The 13720-nt window shown below is 40.8% G+C and overlaps 1 protein-coding gene across 3 annotated transcripts in view; it reads left to right on the forward strand.

Moving 5' to 3' along the window:
• Ttc28 (tetratricopeptide repeat domain 28) overlaps window positions 1-13720 on the forward strand; it is a 460167-nt gene that overhangs the window by 230807 nt on the left and 215640 nt on the right. For all 3 annotated transcript variants that reach the window (XM_050122047.1, XM_050122048.1, XM_050122049.1), the window contains one exon: window positions 13290-13437. In XM_050122047.1, the coding sequence (XP_049978004.1) occupies window positions 13290-13437 (148 nt within the window). The remainder of the gene's footprint in view (window positions 1-13289; window positions 13438-13720) is intronic.

The raw sequence follows: 13720 nt of genomic DNA on the forward strand, positions 1-13720 counted from the left end.
CCTGCAGACAGACTTTGTTGGGAGAGGGGACATCGTCTTATAAAGTTACTTCCAGCCATCATGGGGGCGATGTTCTTTTTATGGGATCCTGTAAAACTAAAATGGTGCTTAAGTTCCAAGATTACTGTTTGGTATAATTGCAAATGCTCTCTGTAGTCAATAGGGTTTTTTTTTTTTTTTTTTTTAAGTTCTGGCCAGAACATTGTAAGAAGGTGTGCTGTTGTCTACTTAGATACTAATAAATATGCTTTAACAAATTAAGAGCAGTTATTAGGGACAATTAAAGCGATCCCATACATGGAGAGAGCTCGTGGCCAGAATAAGAAGGACACCCAAAGCTTCCCTCAATGTTGGACTGTGACAGGGAAAGTCAGGGTCTTAGGCAGCGGCAGGTGGGCCATGGGCGGGCGAAAAACCTGTGCTCAAGAGCACGGGGGTGAGGGAGAGAAGGGGAGGTCCTGGTAAGCATGGACTTGGCCCAATGTTAGACGGCAGAAACGTGTCAAATTGGTGGTGGTGATGGGGAGGAATGTAAATGAAGGAATTCTACACTAGCTCCTAATATGTATAATAAAGTTTTTTTTTAGATTAAAAAAAAACCTCACAGATTAGAATGAGAAAGCAGGAACAGAATGCAACATCCAGGTGTGGTGGGTGGGGCACGAGAGCGTGAACTGGTGGTCCTGTGGCCTTTTGGTACCCAAAGCCATGCCCAACTTGATCCAGCCTCTCAAAGGCCATTGGCTAAAGGAGGTTCCCCATCATGCTGGGAATTGAGCCTGGGTCCTCTGGAAGAGTAGTCAGTGCTGTTGAGCCATCTCTCCAGCCCCTTTGATTCACTCTTAATCCTTAATAATCTTATAACTTCTGGTCTTTGAATCCTACACATTAATAAGAATATAACATTCATTATTTAATGTCTCTTTTTATTCTATCATGGCTTTTTAACCTCTATTTTATACAGGGCTTATGTCCAGTTTCTTTATTCTTTTCATCATAATGAAACTTGCACTGCTACCTGGCTCCAGTGCTTTCCATCCAGAGTGTGAGTGTGAGAGTGAGTGTGTATGTGTGTATGTGCGTGTGCACGTGCACACACGCATGTGTGTACTCCTTGGAGTTTTAACATGTGTCAGAGCATGCTCCAGCATCCCCAGCATCGCTCACTCCACCCTTGGGAATTACCTTTCCTACCCCTCATGCCCCAGCAATGATGACAGATTGTGGTTTTGAAGCTTGGAAGAGAATCTCCGGATGAGCTTTGCACGTTTTATAAGCTGGCTCAGTGGCGGGAGTGGCATCTGCTCATTTAACTCTTGGTTTCCCATTTCATCTTTTTTTAACTGCTTATCAAGCTATATATTTTTCTTCACACTCTTTGGTTAATAACACATTTGATATTATTAATCTAAAATTAATTTCAGGAGAAGGGATAGTTGATGCGATGGGACAGTTAGAAGTTAGAGCAGCTTTCCTTCAACTGTTGATTTTGGGCAAACTGAGGTCAAGAGCAAGAGAAAAACACCCACAACTTAAGGTTCAGTCAGAACATTGTGTTTAGGACTTTGGTCTGTTGATGCCGGGTTCCAGAAAGCATGATGGTGTTTTCTAAAGCAATCCCTAATTTCTCACATGTTCTTTTGACATAGAATAAGACAGGTCAATTAAAAAAAAAGTGAAAAATGAAAGTGTAGTGTTCTGGAGAGGTACGAGCGATTACTCTCAGCTAAGCGGGAAAAACGTTCGCCACATGTTCTTTGCTGATTCTCCAGGTTCTTAAAAAAATTTAAATATGAGGTATTCACAAATATAAGCAAGAGAAAACTCACTTTGAAAATAATTGGAGATAAAAGAAGTAGCAAATTCTATTGTAGACACAAACAGATAGGCCTGGCTTGCTGGTGGCTTCTTTTGTTTCCATGATTTAAAGCCTTATACTCATGATCTAATTAACATTGAACTGGGTTGCAAGTACAGTGGACTGTTTGGTTCAATAATAACACATTTATATGAAAGGTTAATGAAATGAATTTTCTCTCTATCCAGTTCATTAAAAATTATTCTACAATCAAGGGTTGTAGTGGAATAGAGATTAAGTATTCATGTTCATAAATTGTCTGTGTCATCTCTGATTTTCCTTCATTTTGGCCTCCATGGTTTGAATTTCCAGCTAGAACAATTCCCCTGCAAAATGCTGATTTTAGAGGCTAATTGCGTGCCATTAGTGCTGCCGTCAAAGACATTGTGTGGACCAGAGGGAGAGTATGGCAGTCAGGTTGGTTAGCATCGTGCTCAGCGTCTGGGGTCAACTTTGTGTGCTTGGCTATCCAAAGAACACCTTGCATGGACAGAATGGCAGAGGTGAAGTCTGGTAAAGCAGCAGCACATGGATACAGGATTGGGAAATATGTGAATAGCTTAGGAAGGTTTGGAGAAATTTTTTAAAAGAAATGCATCTATGCCATAAAAGGAAAATTTGCAGTAACGGGGTTAATATAACAATAATGAACTCTTTTTAAAGTCTATGAGAGTTATCAGTAAGGCTTAGGGCTCAGAATATTCAGACTCCATGCTCTCAAGGGAAGGAATGCTTTGTGTTCCTATACATAGATTTTAGCCTTTCATCCGTGCCGCCTCCTTCCTTTCCACCCAGACCTACTGAAGAGTGCAGACGTGTAGAATGAAAGTGGATCCTATTCTGTAAGAAGGCTTAAGCATTTCAAGCCATGCCTATCCTTTTAAAACTGCTGCTCACACTCTCTCTGGTTGTGTCCATTTCTGTAATGTGGTTGTCACGCTTGTACCAACGTCAGAGGCTCTCAGGGTTTCTGACTGTGCTGTTCTACAGGTCACTATTCCTATTTCCCCCAAATTTAAACTAAAACAAGGGCAAATTTAGTAGTCATGTGGCTTACATAGCACTGACAAGAGGTGGCCGTGGCGTGGAGGCTGCAGCGGCACAGCCAGGTCACACCAGGGGTGAGCGCTCTGCAGAGAATATGAAGCATTCCCGTTACATCAGAAAAGGCAGCTAGGGAATCTGGAAGGGAGACATCTGAAGCACCGATTAAGTCTGGGAAAAGACAAATTATTTGCAAATGTTTGGATTAAGTAAATACATATCGTACATGTGAATCTCACTCTTTATGCTATGTAACATCACACGTCTGTCGCTGTTTCTAAGAGTGCTTACAGGGTTAGTACTTTGCTGTCGTCAGTCTTTAGTTGAATGTTTTCCTTTAACCGTCTGGAAGGCCACCTAATCAAACAAAATGCTGATAATCCTAACAGTTTTAACAGCAAATGGTAAATGCTTTTGTCATTAGATAAGGTTTTGTTATTGCTAAAATACAATGACAATCCTTGTGAGTTAGCATTTGCTGCAGCTTGTCACATTTATAGCGTTTATGCCTCTGTCCTCTTTGGACTGTGGCACCCCTGCCACACAAGCGGTGCCCATGTGTGGCATAGGGGGCTGTGCCGAGGCCTATGAAGGTGACTGTGCACCAGGCACTTACTGTTGCCCCCAGGCTCAGCTTCCCATGACATAGGGCACATCGCCGCCTCTGCTCCCTGTAAAGAAACCAAAATGTCCTTCTCAGATGAAGTGGCTTCCTGCGGAAACTGCAATAGAAGAGGAGCAAACAGGCTCCAGGATGTCATGACAGCTTCTTGCTGCAGTCGTTAACAGCTGGATCTCTGCACACCTTGACCCTGGCTGTGGTTGGGGCTGGCAGCGGCTCCTGGAGTGAGCTGCTCTTAACCTTCTTGGGCTCAGTAATTTAAATTACTTTTTGTCAGCTGTGATAGATTTTATCTGTAAGTCTTATAGCAACAAGTGGTTGCTCTAGTTGTTCAGTCTCTTTGGAGCAAGGGAACAAGTTACCGAAGCAGAGACTGGAATTGGATAATATTTTAAAACATATCTTGATATTTATTTTATGTGTGTGATTGTTTTGCCTGTTTGAGTGTATGCATACCATGTATGTATGCAACACATCTTTGCATCATTAAATATTTCACGCATGAACAAGTGTAACACATTTTAAACTAATCTCTGTATCACCCAGCAGCCGTGAATGGGAGGGCTCCTTTTGCTCCACATCTTCTCCAGCATTGGTTGTTGGTTGGTTATTGATCTTTGCCATTCTGACTAGGGTAAGAAAAATGTCAAAGTTGTTTTTATTTAGTTGTCCTAATTGCTAGGGAAAATAGTTTTGTGGTTTTTTTTTTGAGATATTTATCAGCCGTTTTTATTTCTTCTTTTGAGAACTCCCTCTTCAGATCAAGCCAAGGCCCATTTTTTGAATGGGTTGGGTTTTTTTTGTTTTGTTTTGTTTTTTTGGTGTTTTTTTTTTTTAACTTTTTGCTCTATGAGTGCTTTGTATATTCTGGATATTAATCCTCTGTAACACAATGCCTGCTCTATGTGCTATGTGCTACAATACGGTTCACGAGCCCAGCACATACACATACACACACATACAGAGACACAGGTAATGTCAAGAATGCCCCAAGAATGCTCCTTCTATTGTGTTCCAGTGCAGCTTATATAGGGTCTTCTTGACTAATGGCCACACCCCAACTCTCAGCTGCAAGTCCACCAGAAACCACTCCCCTGCCATCAGGAACTCCTGAGGGTCTCATACTCAGAGTAGCTGCAAAACAAGTTGCTTGCTTAGAGCAACTTCAAGCATAGGAAAACATGTTGTTTACTCCGGCAGGCAGGGGGGTCACAGGAAATTCAGGGTCTGGGAGTTCACAGTCCCCAACAATCCTAGGGCAGATGTGCAGCAGGCAAAGATTCTCTCCCACCCTGTGGGCTTCCTCTTCACATGACTGGTTTTTTATTTATTTATTTATTTATTTATTTATTTATTTATTTATTTATTTTTATAAAAAATTTCCACCTCCTCCCCTCCCCCTCCCTCTCCAGTCCAAAGAGCAATCAGTGTTCCCTGCCCTGTGGGAAGTCCAAGGTCCTCCCCCCTCCATCCAGGTCTAGGAAGGTGAGCATCCAAACATACTAGGCTCCCACACAGCCAGTACATGCAGTAGGATCAAAACCCAGTGCCATTGTCCTTGGCTTCTCAGTCAGCCCTCATTGTCAGCCATGTTCAGAGAGTCCGGTTTGATCACATGCTCCATCAGTCCCAGTTCAGCTGGCCTTGGTGAGCTCCCATTAGATCAGCCCCACCGTCTCAGTGGGTGGGTGCACTCCTCGCGGTCCTGACTTCCTTGCTCATGTTCTCCCTCCTTCTGCTCCTCATTTGGACCTTGGGAGCTCAGTCCAGTGCTCCAATGTGGGTCTCTGTCTCTATCTCCATCCATCGCCAGATGAAGGGTCTATGGTGATATGCAAGATATTCATCAGTATGGCTATAGGATAGGGCCATTTCAGGCTCCCTCTCCTCAGCTGTCCAAGGATCTAGTTGGGGACATCTTCAAGGACACCTGGGAACACTTCTAGAGTCAAGTCTCTTGCCAACCCTAAAATGGCTCCCTAAATTAAGATATATACTTACTTCCCTGCTCTCATTTCCACACTTCCTCCATCCCAACTATCCCATTCCCCCAAGCTCTCCCCAGCCTCCCCTTATCACTTTTTTTCTCCCCATCTCCCCTTACCCCTACCCCATCCTCACCTCCAAGTTTCCAATTTTTGCCTGACAATCTTGTCTCCTTCCAATATCCATGAGGATAACTATATGTTTTTCTTTGGGTTCACCTTTTTATTTAGCTTCTCTAGGATCACGAATTATAGGCTCAATGTCCTTTATTTATGGATAGAATCCACTTATGAGTGAGTACATACCATATTCATCTTTTTGGGTCTGGCTTACCTCACTCAGGATAGTGTTTTTTATTTCTATCCATTTGCATGCAAAGGTCAACATGTCATTGTTTTTTTTTTTTTTTACCGCTGACTAGTACTCTAATGTGTATATATTCCACTTTCTTTATCCACTCTTCCATTGAGGAGTATCTAGGTTGTTTCCAGGTTCTGGCTATTACAAATAAAGCTACTATGAACATAGTTGACCAAATGCTTTTGTAGTATGATAGGGCATCTCTTGGGTATATTCCCAAGAGTGGTATTGCTGGATCCTGGGGTAGGTTGATCCCGAATCCCCATCAAAATCCCAACAAAATTCTTCACAGACCTTGAGAGAACAATAATCAACTTTATATGGAAAAACAAAAAACCCAGGATAGCCAAGACAATCCTATACAATAAAGGTACTTCAGGAGGCATTACCATCCCTGACTTCAAACTCTATTACAGAGCTACAGTAATGAAAACAGCTTGGTATTGGCACAAAAAACAGAGATGTTGACCAATGGAATCGAATAGAAGACCTGGATTTTAACCCACAAACCTATGAACACCTGATTTTCAACAAAGCAGCTAAAAGTATACAATGGAAGAAAGAAAGCATCTTCAACAAATGGTGCTGGCATAAGTGGATGTAAACCTGTAGAAGAATGAAAATAGATCCATATCTATCACCATGCACAAAACTCAAGTCCAAATGGATCAAAGACCTCAATATCAATCTGAACACACTGAACCTGATAGAAGAGAAAGTGGGAAGTACTCTATAACACATGGGCACAGGAGACCACTTCCTACATATAACCCCAGTAGCACAGACAATAAGGGCAACATTGAATAAATAGGACCTCCTAAAACTGAGACGCTTTTTGTAAAGCAAAGGACACTGTCATTAAGACAAAAAGGCAACCTACTGACTTGGAGAAGACCTTCACCAACCCTGCAACTGACGAAGGTCTGATCTCCAAAATATATAAAGAACTCAAGAAACTAGACTTTAAAATGCTGATTAACCAATTAAAAAAATGGGGCACTGAGCTGAACAGAGAATTCTCAACAGAAGAAGTTCAAATGGCCAAAAGACACTTAAGGTCATGTTCAACCTCCTTAGTGATCAGGGAACTGCAAATCAAACCAACTTTGAGATACCATCTTACACCTGACAGAATGGCTAAAATCAAAAACACCAATGATAGCCTTTGCTGGAGAGGTTGTGGAGGAAGGGGAACACTCATCCATTGCTGGTGGGAATGCAAACTTGTGCAACCACTTTGGAAAGCAGTGTGCGGTTTCTCAAGAAATTCGGGATCAACCTACCCCAGGATCCACATGACTGTTTCTTTAGCTGTATAGGAGCTTTTTAGTTTTATGAAGTCCTGCTTGTCAATAGTTGGTTTTAATTTGGGGCAAATGGAGTCTTACAAAGGAAGTCTTTCCCTATACCTGTTTTATGTAAGGTATACATAAGGTATACATGCTTTCTTCTTTCAGTTTCAATGTCTAAGTTTCAGGTTTAGGCCTTGATCCCTTTGGAATTAGGTTTTGTGCAGCGTAATAGAGTGGGTTTCATTCTTCTGCAGGTTTTTCCATTTGTTAAAGATGCTTTCTTTTCTCCAGCTTATGTTTTTTGATGTCTTTGTCAAATATTAAATGGCTGAAGTTATTTGAGCTCATGTTTGGGTCTTTGATTTTCTTCCATTGGTATTACATGTTTATTTTGTGCTGGTCCCATATTGTTTTTGTTAGTGTGGGTCTGTAATAAATATGATCTTGGATGCTGATCCCTCCAGTATTGTTCTTTTTGCCCAGGATAGTTTTGGATATCCAGAATTCTTTTATGGTTCCATATGAATTTTAGGATAGAATATATCTATATCTGTAATATATATGTATATATGTGTGTATATATATATGTATCTGTGTGTGTGTGTGTGAAGAATAAGAAGAGGATTTTGATTGAGAATGCATTGAATCCATAAATGTCTTTTGATAGAATGATCATTTTCATAATATTAATTCTACCAATCCATGAGCATGGGAGGTCTCCCCATTTTTTTTTAGTGTCCTTCTCTCTTTATTCAGAGGTTTAATTACATTAAATTACACTCCATTGTAAATGTCTTTCACATCCTTTATTAGGCTTATTCCTAGATATTTTATTTTCTTTGGGCATTATGAATGGGAGTGCACATGATCTTCTTTCTCTTTATGTTTGTTGGTAGTGTGTAGAAAGACTATTGATTTGTGCAGGTTGATTCCTTATCCTATCACATTGCCAAATTTGTTTATTGTTTCTAGAAGTTTTCTGGTAGAATTTTTGGTATCTCTATTGTATGATTTCGTTTGCAAAAAGGGACAGTTTGACCTCTACTTCCCTATTTTTATCTCTTCATTTTATTTTCTTGCCTTATTGCTCCAGCTAATGCTTCAAGCACAATATTGACAAGGAGTGGGGATAGTGAACATTCCTGTATACTTCATGGTTTCAGTAGCATTGCTTCATTTTTCTCTATTTAGGATGATACTTGCTGTGGTTTCTTTTATGTAGCTGTTACTGTGTTAAGGTATGGTCTGTCTCCTCCTATTCTCTCTGTGACTTTTATCATCAGGGCATACTGGATTTTGGCAAAGGCTTTTTCTCCATCAATTAAGATGATGGTCATGTAGTTTTGTCTTAAAGTCCATGTATATGGCTTGTTACTTTTATTGTTTTGTATATGTTGAATCATCCTTGTGTTTCAGAGCTAAAGCCAAGGTGATCATGGTGGATAATCTTCTTAATGTATGTCTCTATTGAGTTTGCAAGCACAGAGAACTTTTAAATCTATGTTCATCAGGGATATTGGCCTGTAGCTTTTATTTTGTTTTTATTTTTGTCTTTACCTGGTTTTTAGCATTAGGGTAATATTAGCTTCATAGAATGAGTTTTAGAGTTCTCTCTCTTTCTTTCCCTCTCTCTCAATTTAAGAAGAAATTGGCTGTAGATCTTCTTTGAAAGTCTGGTAGAATTCTTCTGCAAATCCATCTGGGCCTGGATATTTTTATCTGGAAGGGTTTTACTTCTGTTCAAACTCATTATTTGTTATGGGTCCCTTTAGTTTTTTGACTTCTTGGTTTAATTTTGGTTGTTTTTGCTGAATCAAGAAATTCATCCATTTCTTTTAGGTTTTCCAGCTTACTGGAGCACAGCTCACTGTATTCCCTTATAATATTCTGAATTTCTTTGCTACCTGTTGTAATGTTTCCCTGTTCATTTTTGATTCTATTCATTTGGATCCTGTCTTCTTTCTTTTGGGTAGCTGGGTCATGGGTATGTTGATCTTGTTTATCCTCTCAAACAACCAGTCCTTAGATTCATTGAGTCTGCTGTTGCTGTGTTGCTTCCTCTGGCATCTATCTCTCTGATTTCTTCTCTGAATTTGATTATTTCTTGTCATCAGTTGTGGTTGGGTTTGGTTTGTTCTTGTTTTTGTACATTTTGAGTTGTATCATCATGTTGCATGAGTTCTAATTGGTCTTAATAATTAAAAACCCAGGTCAGATATCAGGGTAAATTAAACGCTGAAAGATCAGATAGACAAAGGAGCAAGCCACAGCCAACTCTTACCTTACTAACTCCTCAATGGATTTTAAAAGAGCTGAGCTGTCTCCTCCGGCCTTATATTCCTCACTGTCCAGCCATACTACTTCCTGTCTGTCTGTACAGACCTCCAAGCCTCTATGGTTAACTCGTGTCTAGCTCTGTGCTCTGATCTTCAGGCAAGCTTTATTTGTTAGGGCATAAATAAAATATCACCACATCATTAAGTCATTCCTTTTTGGTTTTTAAGTCTAAGCACTTGGAGCTATAAGTTTCCCTCAAAGGGCTGCTTTCTGTGTCCCAGGTTTTGTTGTGTTGTGTTTTTTTCATTGAGTTCCAGTAATTTTTTGGTCTTGATTTTCTTTTTGACCTATCTATTGTTCAATATTGAGCTGTTGACCTCCCTTAGTCTGTGCATTTATTGGAGACTTTTGCTCTCGTGTTAAGTTTCACTACATTGTGGTCAGGTGGATACATGGATTATTTCAGTCTTTCTGATTTGTAAAGATCTGCTTTGTGCCTTCTGGATGAGCACTATTCTAGAAAAACCTCTGCTGCTGTGTAGACTAGACATTGATATTCAGGTGGAATCTTCTGTAGATGTCTATTTATTCCATTTGATGTATGATGCCTTTTAATTATGACCTGTCCAACTAGACCTTGAGGATGATGTGCAGGGTCTGTCTGCCTGAGTGGAGAGGTTGGAGGCTGTGTGGGGTGGGGACTGGCACGGCAGCTCCTAGTAGAAGCCTAGAGGTTGACCGCAGTGCAGGCAGCTGTAGCTCAATTAAGCTAGGTACTGGATGTGGGTTCCAGGCTACATTTGCCTATTAAGAAGGGTATGTGCTGGGGATGATCAGGTAGACTCACCCAAGTAGGCTATGGAGAAGGGTAAATAATATATCTAATACTTGAGTATATATTGGAGTTCTGTTTGTTCTCTAAATCTAGAATCTGTGTTCTTAAGTCTTTTCTCATTAACTAACAAAGAAGGCTGTTCTAATCTGTGTCAGATGTTATGCTAAATTCTCTAACCTGTCACCTACAATCTAGGTTTCAGCATTATTAGCTTAAGTTTCATTGAGGCATATTCCTCACAGAAATCTAAAGAATTAATTTTCTCTCTGTTGCTAGGAGAAGAGCTGGGAGAGCTCCCATTTAATGCCCATTTAATGTGGCGCCTGCTCTCCAGACATGACGTCTCATTGCATCTGAGCATTGCTGAGCACTGACAGTGTCTGGAAGACTGGGGAACTGAGGAAGGCCTTTGACCCTTCTCTCTGCTTCTGAAGAAAGGAATCTAAAGCTGTGGGAAGCACATGTTAACCCTTCTCATCTCCTTTTGTGTCCAAAGAAAACATGCAGATAGCACTGCCATGTCACTTGAGGCCACAGCTTGCATCTTTAATTGGTGTGTGTGTGTGTGTGTGCGTGTATGTGTATGTGCACATGCCTCTCTGTGTGTGTATCTGTGTTTGTGTACATGCCTCTCTCTCTTTGTGTGTGTGTGTATGTGTGTGTGTGTAGGCATGCCATGGTATACATGTGACATCAGAAGACAACCTTGATTGTCCATATTTTTCTTCCACTTTGTTTGGAGATCTGTTGTTTACAACTTGCCCTTGTTATTGGCTTACTTCCCGGGGGTAAGCCAAGTAAAACATGCTTTTAGTAATTTTACTTCATAAACCACGAAATCATTGCTTTCATGTTCTATGTGTTTGTGATGGAAAAGCATAGAAGTATATTTTAATCAGTAGTTTTGAGAGTAGGAAATTTCATTTAGAGCTTATGAATATTATTTGTGGAAGTGATCAACTGTGTTTACCTGAACAAAGTTAAATTGTGTTGTAAACAATATGGTAAGAATAGTAGAGTAAGAAGCCAAGCATTTTAGAGACAGATGTTATACAAAAAGCACATTAATAAAGTAATTTTATTTATTTATTTATTAAAGATTTCTGTCTCTTCCCCGCTGCCGCCTCCCATTTCCCTCCCCCTCCCCGAATCAAGTCCCCCTCCCTCGTCAGCCCAAAGAGCAATCAGGGTTCCTTGCTCTGTGGGAAGTCCAAGGACCACCCACCTCCATCCAGGTCTAGTAAGGTGAACATCCAAACTGCCTAGGCTCCCACAAAGTCAATACGTGCAGTAGGATCAAAAACCCATTGCCATTGTTCTTGAGTTCTCAGTAGTCCTCATTATCCGCTATGTTCGGCGAGTCTGGTTTTATCCCAGGCTTTTTCAGACCCAGGCCAACTGGCCTTGGTGATTTTAAAAATTAGGTTTTAAATTTTATAGGCAGGGGTGTTTTGTCTTCATGTATGTGTGTTCCAGAGTTACACTCTGATCATTCAGTAGATTGTTGTCTGTAAGCTTGAAAAGCAAACTGTACTTGGCAAAACTAGCTTCAAATTATAATTTAAACTCTAAATTTGGGGTTCAGAGCCTTAGTTCACATGAAAAGAATCCACATAAAAATCTGGGTGTGATGGCCTATGCATGTGGCCTCAGCTGTGCCAGAAGCTGGACAGCCAATCTAGCCTAATCATGTAGCTTAAAATCCCAGGGAGCGAGACCAACATCTGAGTCTGACGTCCACCCTTATCCATGCACACCTCTGGATGCTGGAGCACACATGTTAACAGAGACAGGGTTTCTCTGTGTGTCCCTGACTGTTCTGGAACTCCCTGGGTAGACCAGGCTGGCACTGAACTCAGGAGATCCACCTGCCTCTGCTTCCTGAGTGCTGGGGAAAAGCTTACAAATAGAATTTCAAAAGAATTCTATAGCTAAACATTTTCAACTCTGATAATTTCCAGTTAGCTGAAAGGGAAATGTTCTTCTATGTTCACATTGTTTTTATCAGTGTGAAAAATAACCAATTAAAGCATGCAATGAACAATAATCTTGGTTGTTTTGAATGAAAGCATACATTTTAGGTAACTGTTTAAAATATGTTTGAACCCTCACAAAACAGGCATCCATAGCCATGCATGGAGACCATGCATCCATAGCATGCATCCATAGTATTCATGGTGACCGTCGGGATGTGGTAGCCAGCCAGGGCTACATAATAAAGTCCTGTTTTTCAACAGCAAAATCAACCCATCAAAACCCCCAAACAAATAAAACAACAGATGTGGGTGCTCGGACTGATTTTAAACACTGATGTGCACATGCTCTTTCTGTGTCTGTGCGAGCTTGTTCTCCTACCTCCTCTTGATGATGGACTGTAATTCATAAGCCAAATAAAGGTTCTCTTCCCTGAGTTGGCTTCAGTGTTTTATCACACAGCAGAGAAGCAAAGACAGCACACTGCTGTGATGGGGACATGTACACAGATTGCATTCCCTCTCTTTTGGTAATGTGCCATGCCGGTTCATAGGGAAGAGACCAGCAATCTCCAAATAGTCATTCTTGAGGAGACTGTCACATGCTTGCTGTGTGCCCAAGGACAGCCTTGGCCTTCTTCCTGTGCCTATCCAGCACTAAGATGACAGGGCTCCTGCGGCCAGTTAAGAATGAGAATTTGTGTTGGCTACCACAGTGACTGTATGTGGTGCTGGGGGTGGCACCCAGGGCTTTGTGCTTGGTAGGCAAGCACTATACCAACATTTTAGAAACAAAATGAGAATAAATACCAAGGAATAGAACACATAATTAGTGTGTCTGAGAAATGAAAAAAAAATTAAATGTAAGTTTATGAAAGAAATACAATTTGTGATGTTTACAATAAATGAGTTCTTTGGTCATGAACCCTTTATTCAGTTTTGAGTCAAGGCATCTTTTCCTGCATCCTGATAAAGAGTCCCTATGAACACTATAGACAGCAGTGTGATAATAAAATCTGTGTTATCTTCCCTGTGTTTCTAGGCATACTTCCGACAGGGTGTTGCCCTCCAGTACCTTGGACGTCATGCAGATGCCCTGGCAGCCTTTGCATCTGGGCTGGCTCAAGACCCCAAAAGTCTCCAGCTTCTGGTGGGTATGGTAGAAGCTGCCATGAAGTCTCCGATGAGAGGTAGGTAGGATGAAGTTCTTCAGGTGTTAATGAGGTCTGGGCTGGTGATAAACCCTTGACATGGGCAGATGAGCGTACTTCTTTGTATTTTAGGAGTATTTAAATAATTCCCACTATGAAATTAGATTTAGTATTTTAAACCACAATATCTCTAACAATAAGTTGATTTTCTTGTATGAACAAATACAGCTATTAGGAATAAAAAAAATAAGAGAACACATTAAGCCAGTTCTCCTTCTCTCCCTCCCTCCTTTCCTCCCTCCCTCCCTCCCTCCCTCCCTCC

Source organism: Alexandromys fortis, unplaced genomic scaffold (genome assembly GCF_014885135.2).
Source record: "Alexandromys fortis isolate MF-2015 unplaced genomic scaffold, M_Fortis_MF-2015_v1.1 scaffold_193, whole genome shotgun sequence".
In the NCBI taxonomy this organism is placed as follows: domain Eukaryota; kingdom Metazoa; phylum Chordata; class Mammalia; order Rodentia; family Cricetidae; genus Alexandromys; species Alexandromys fortis.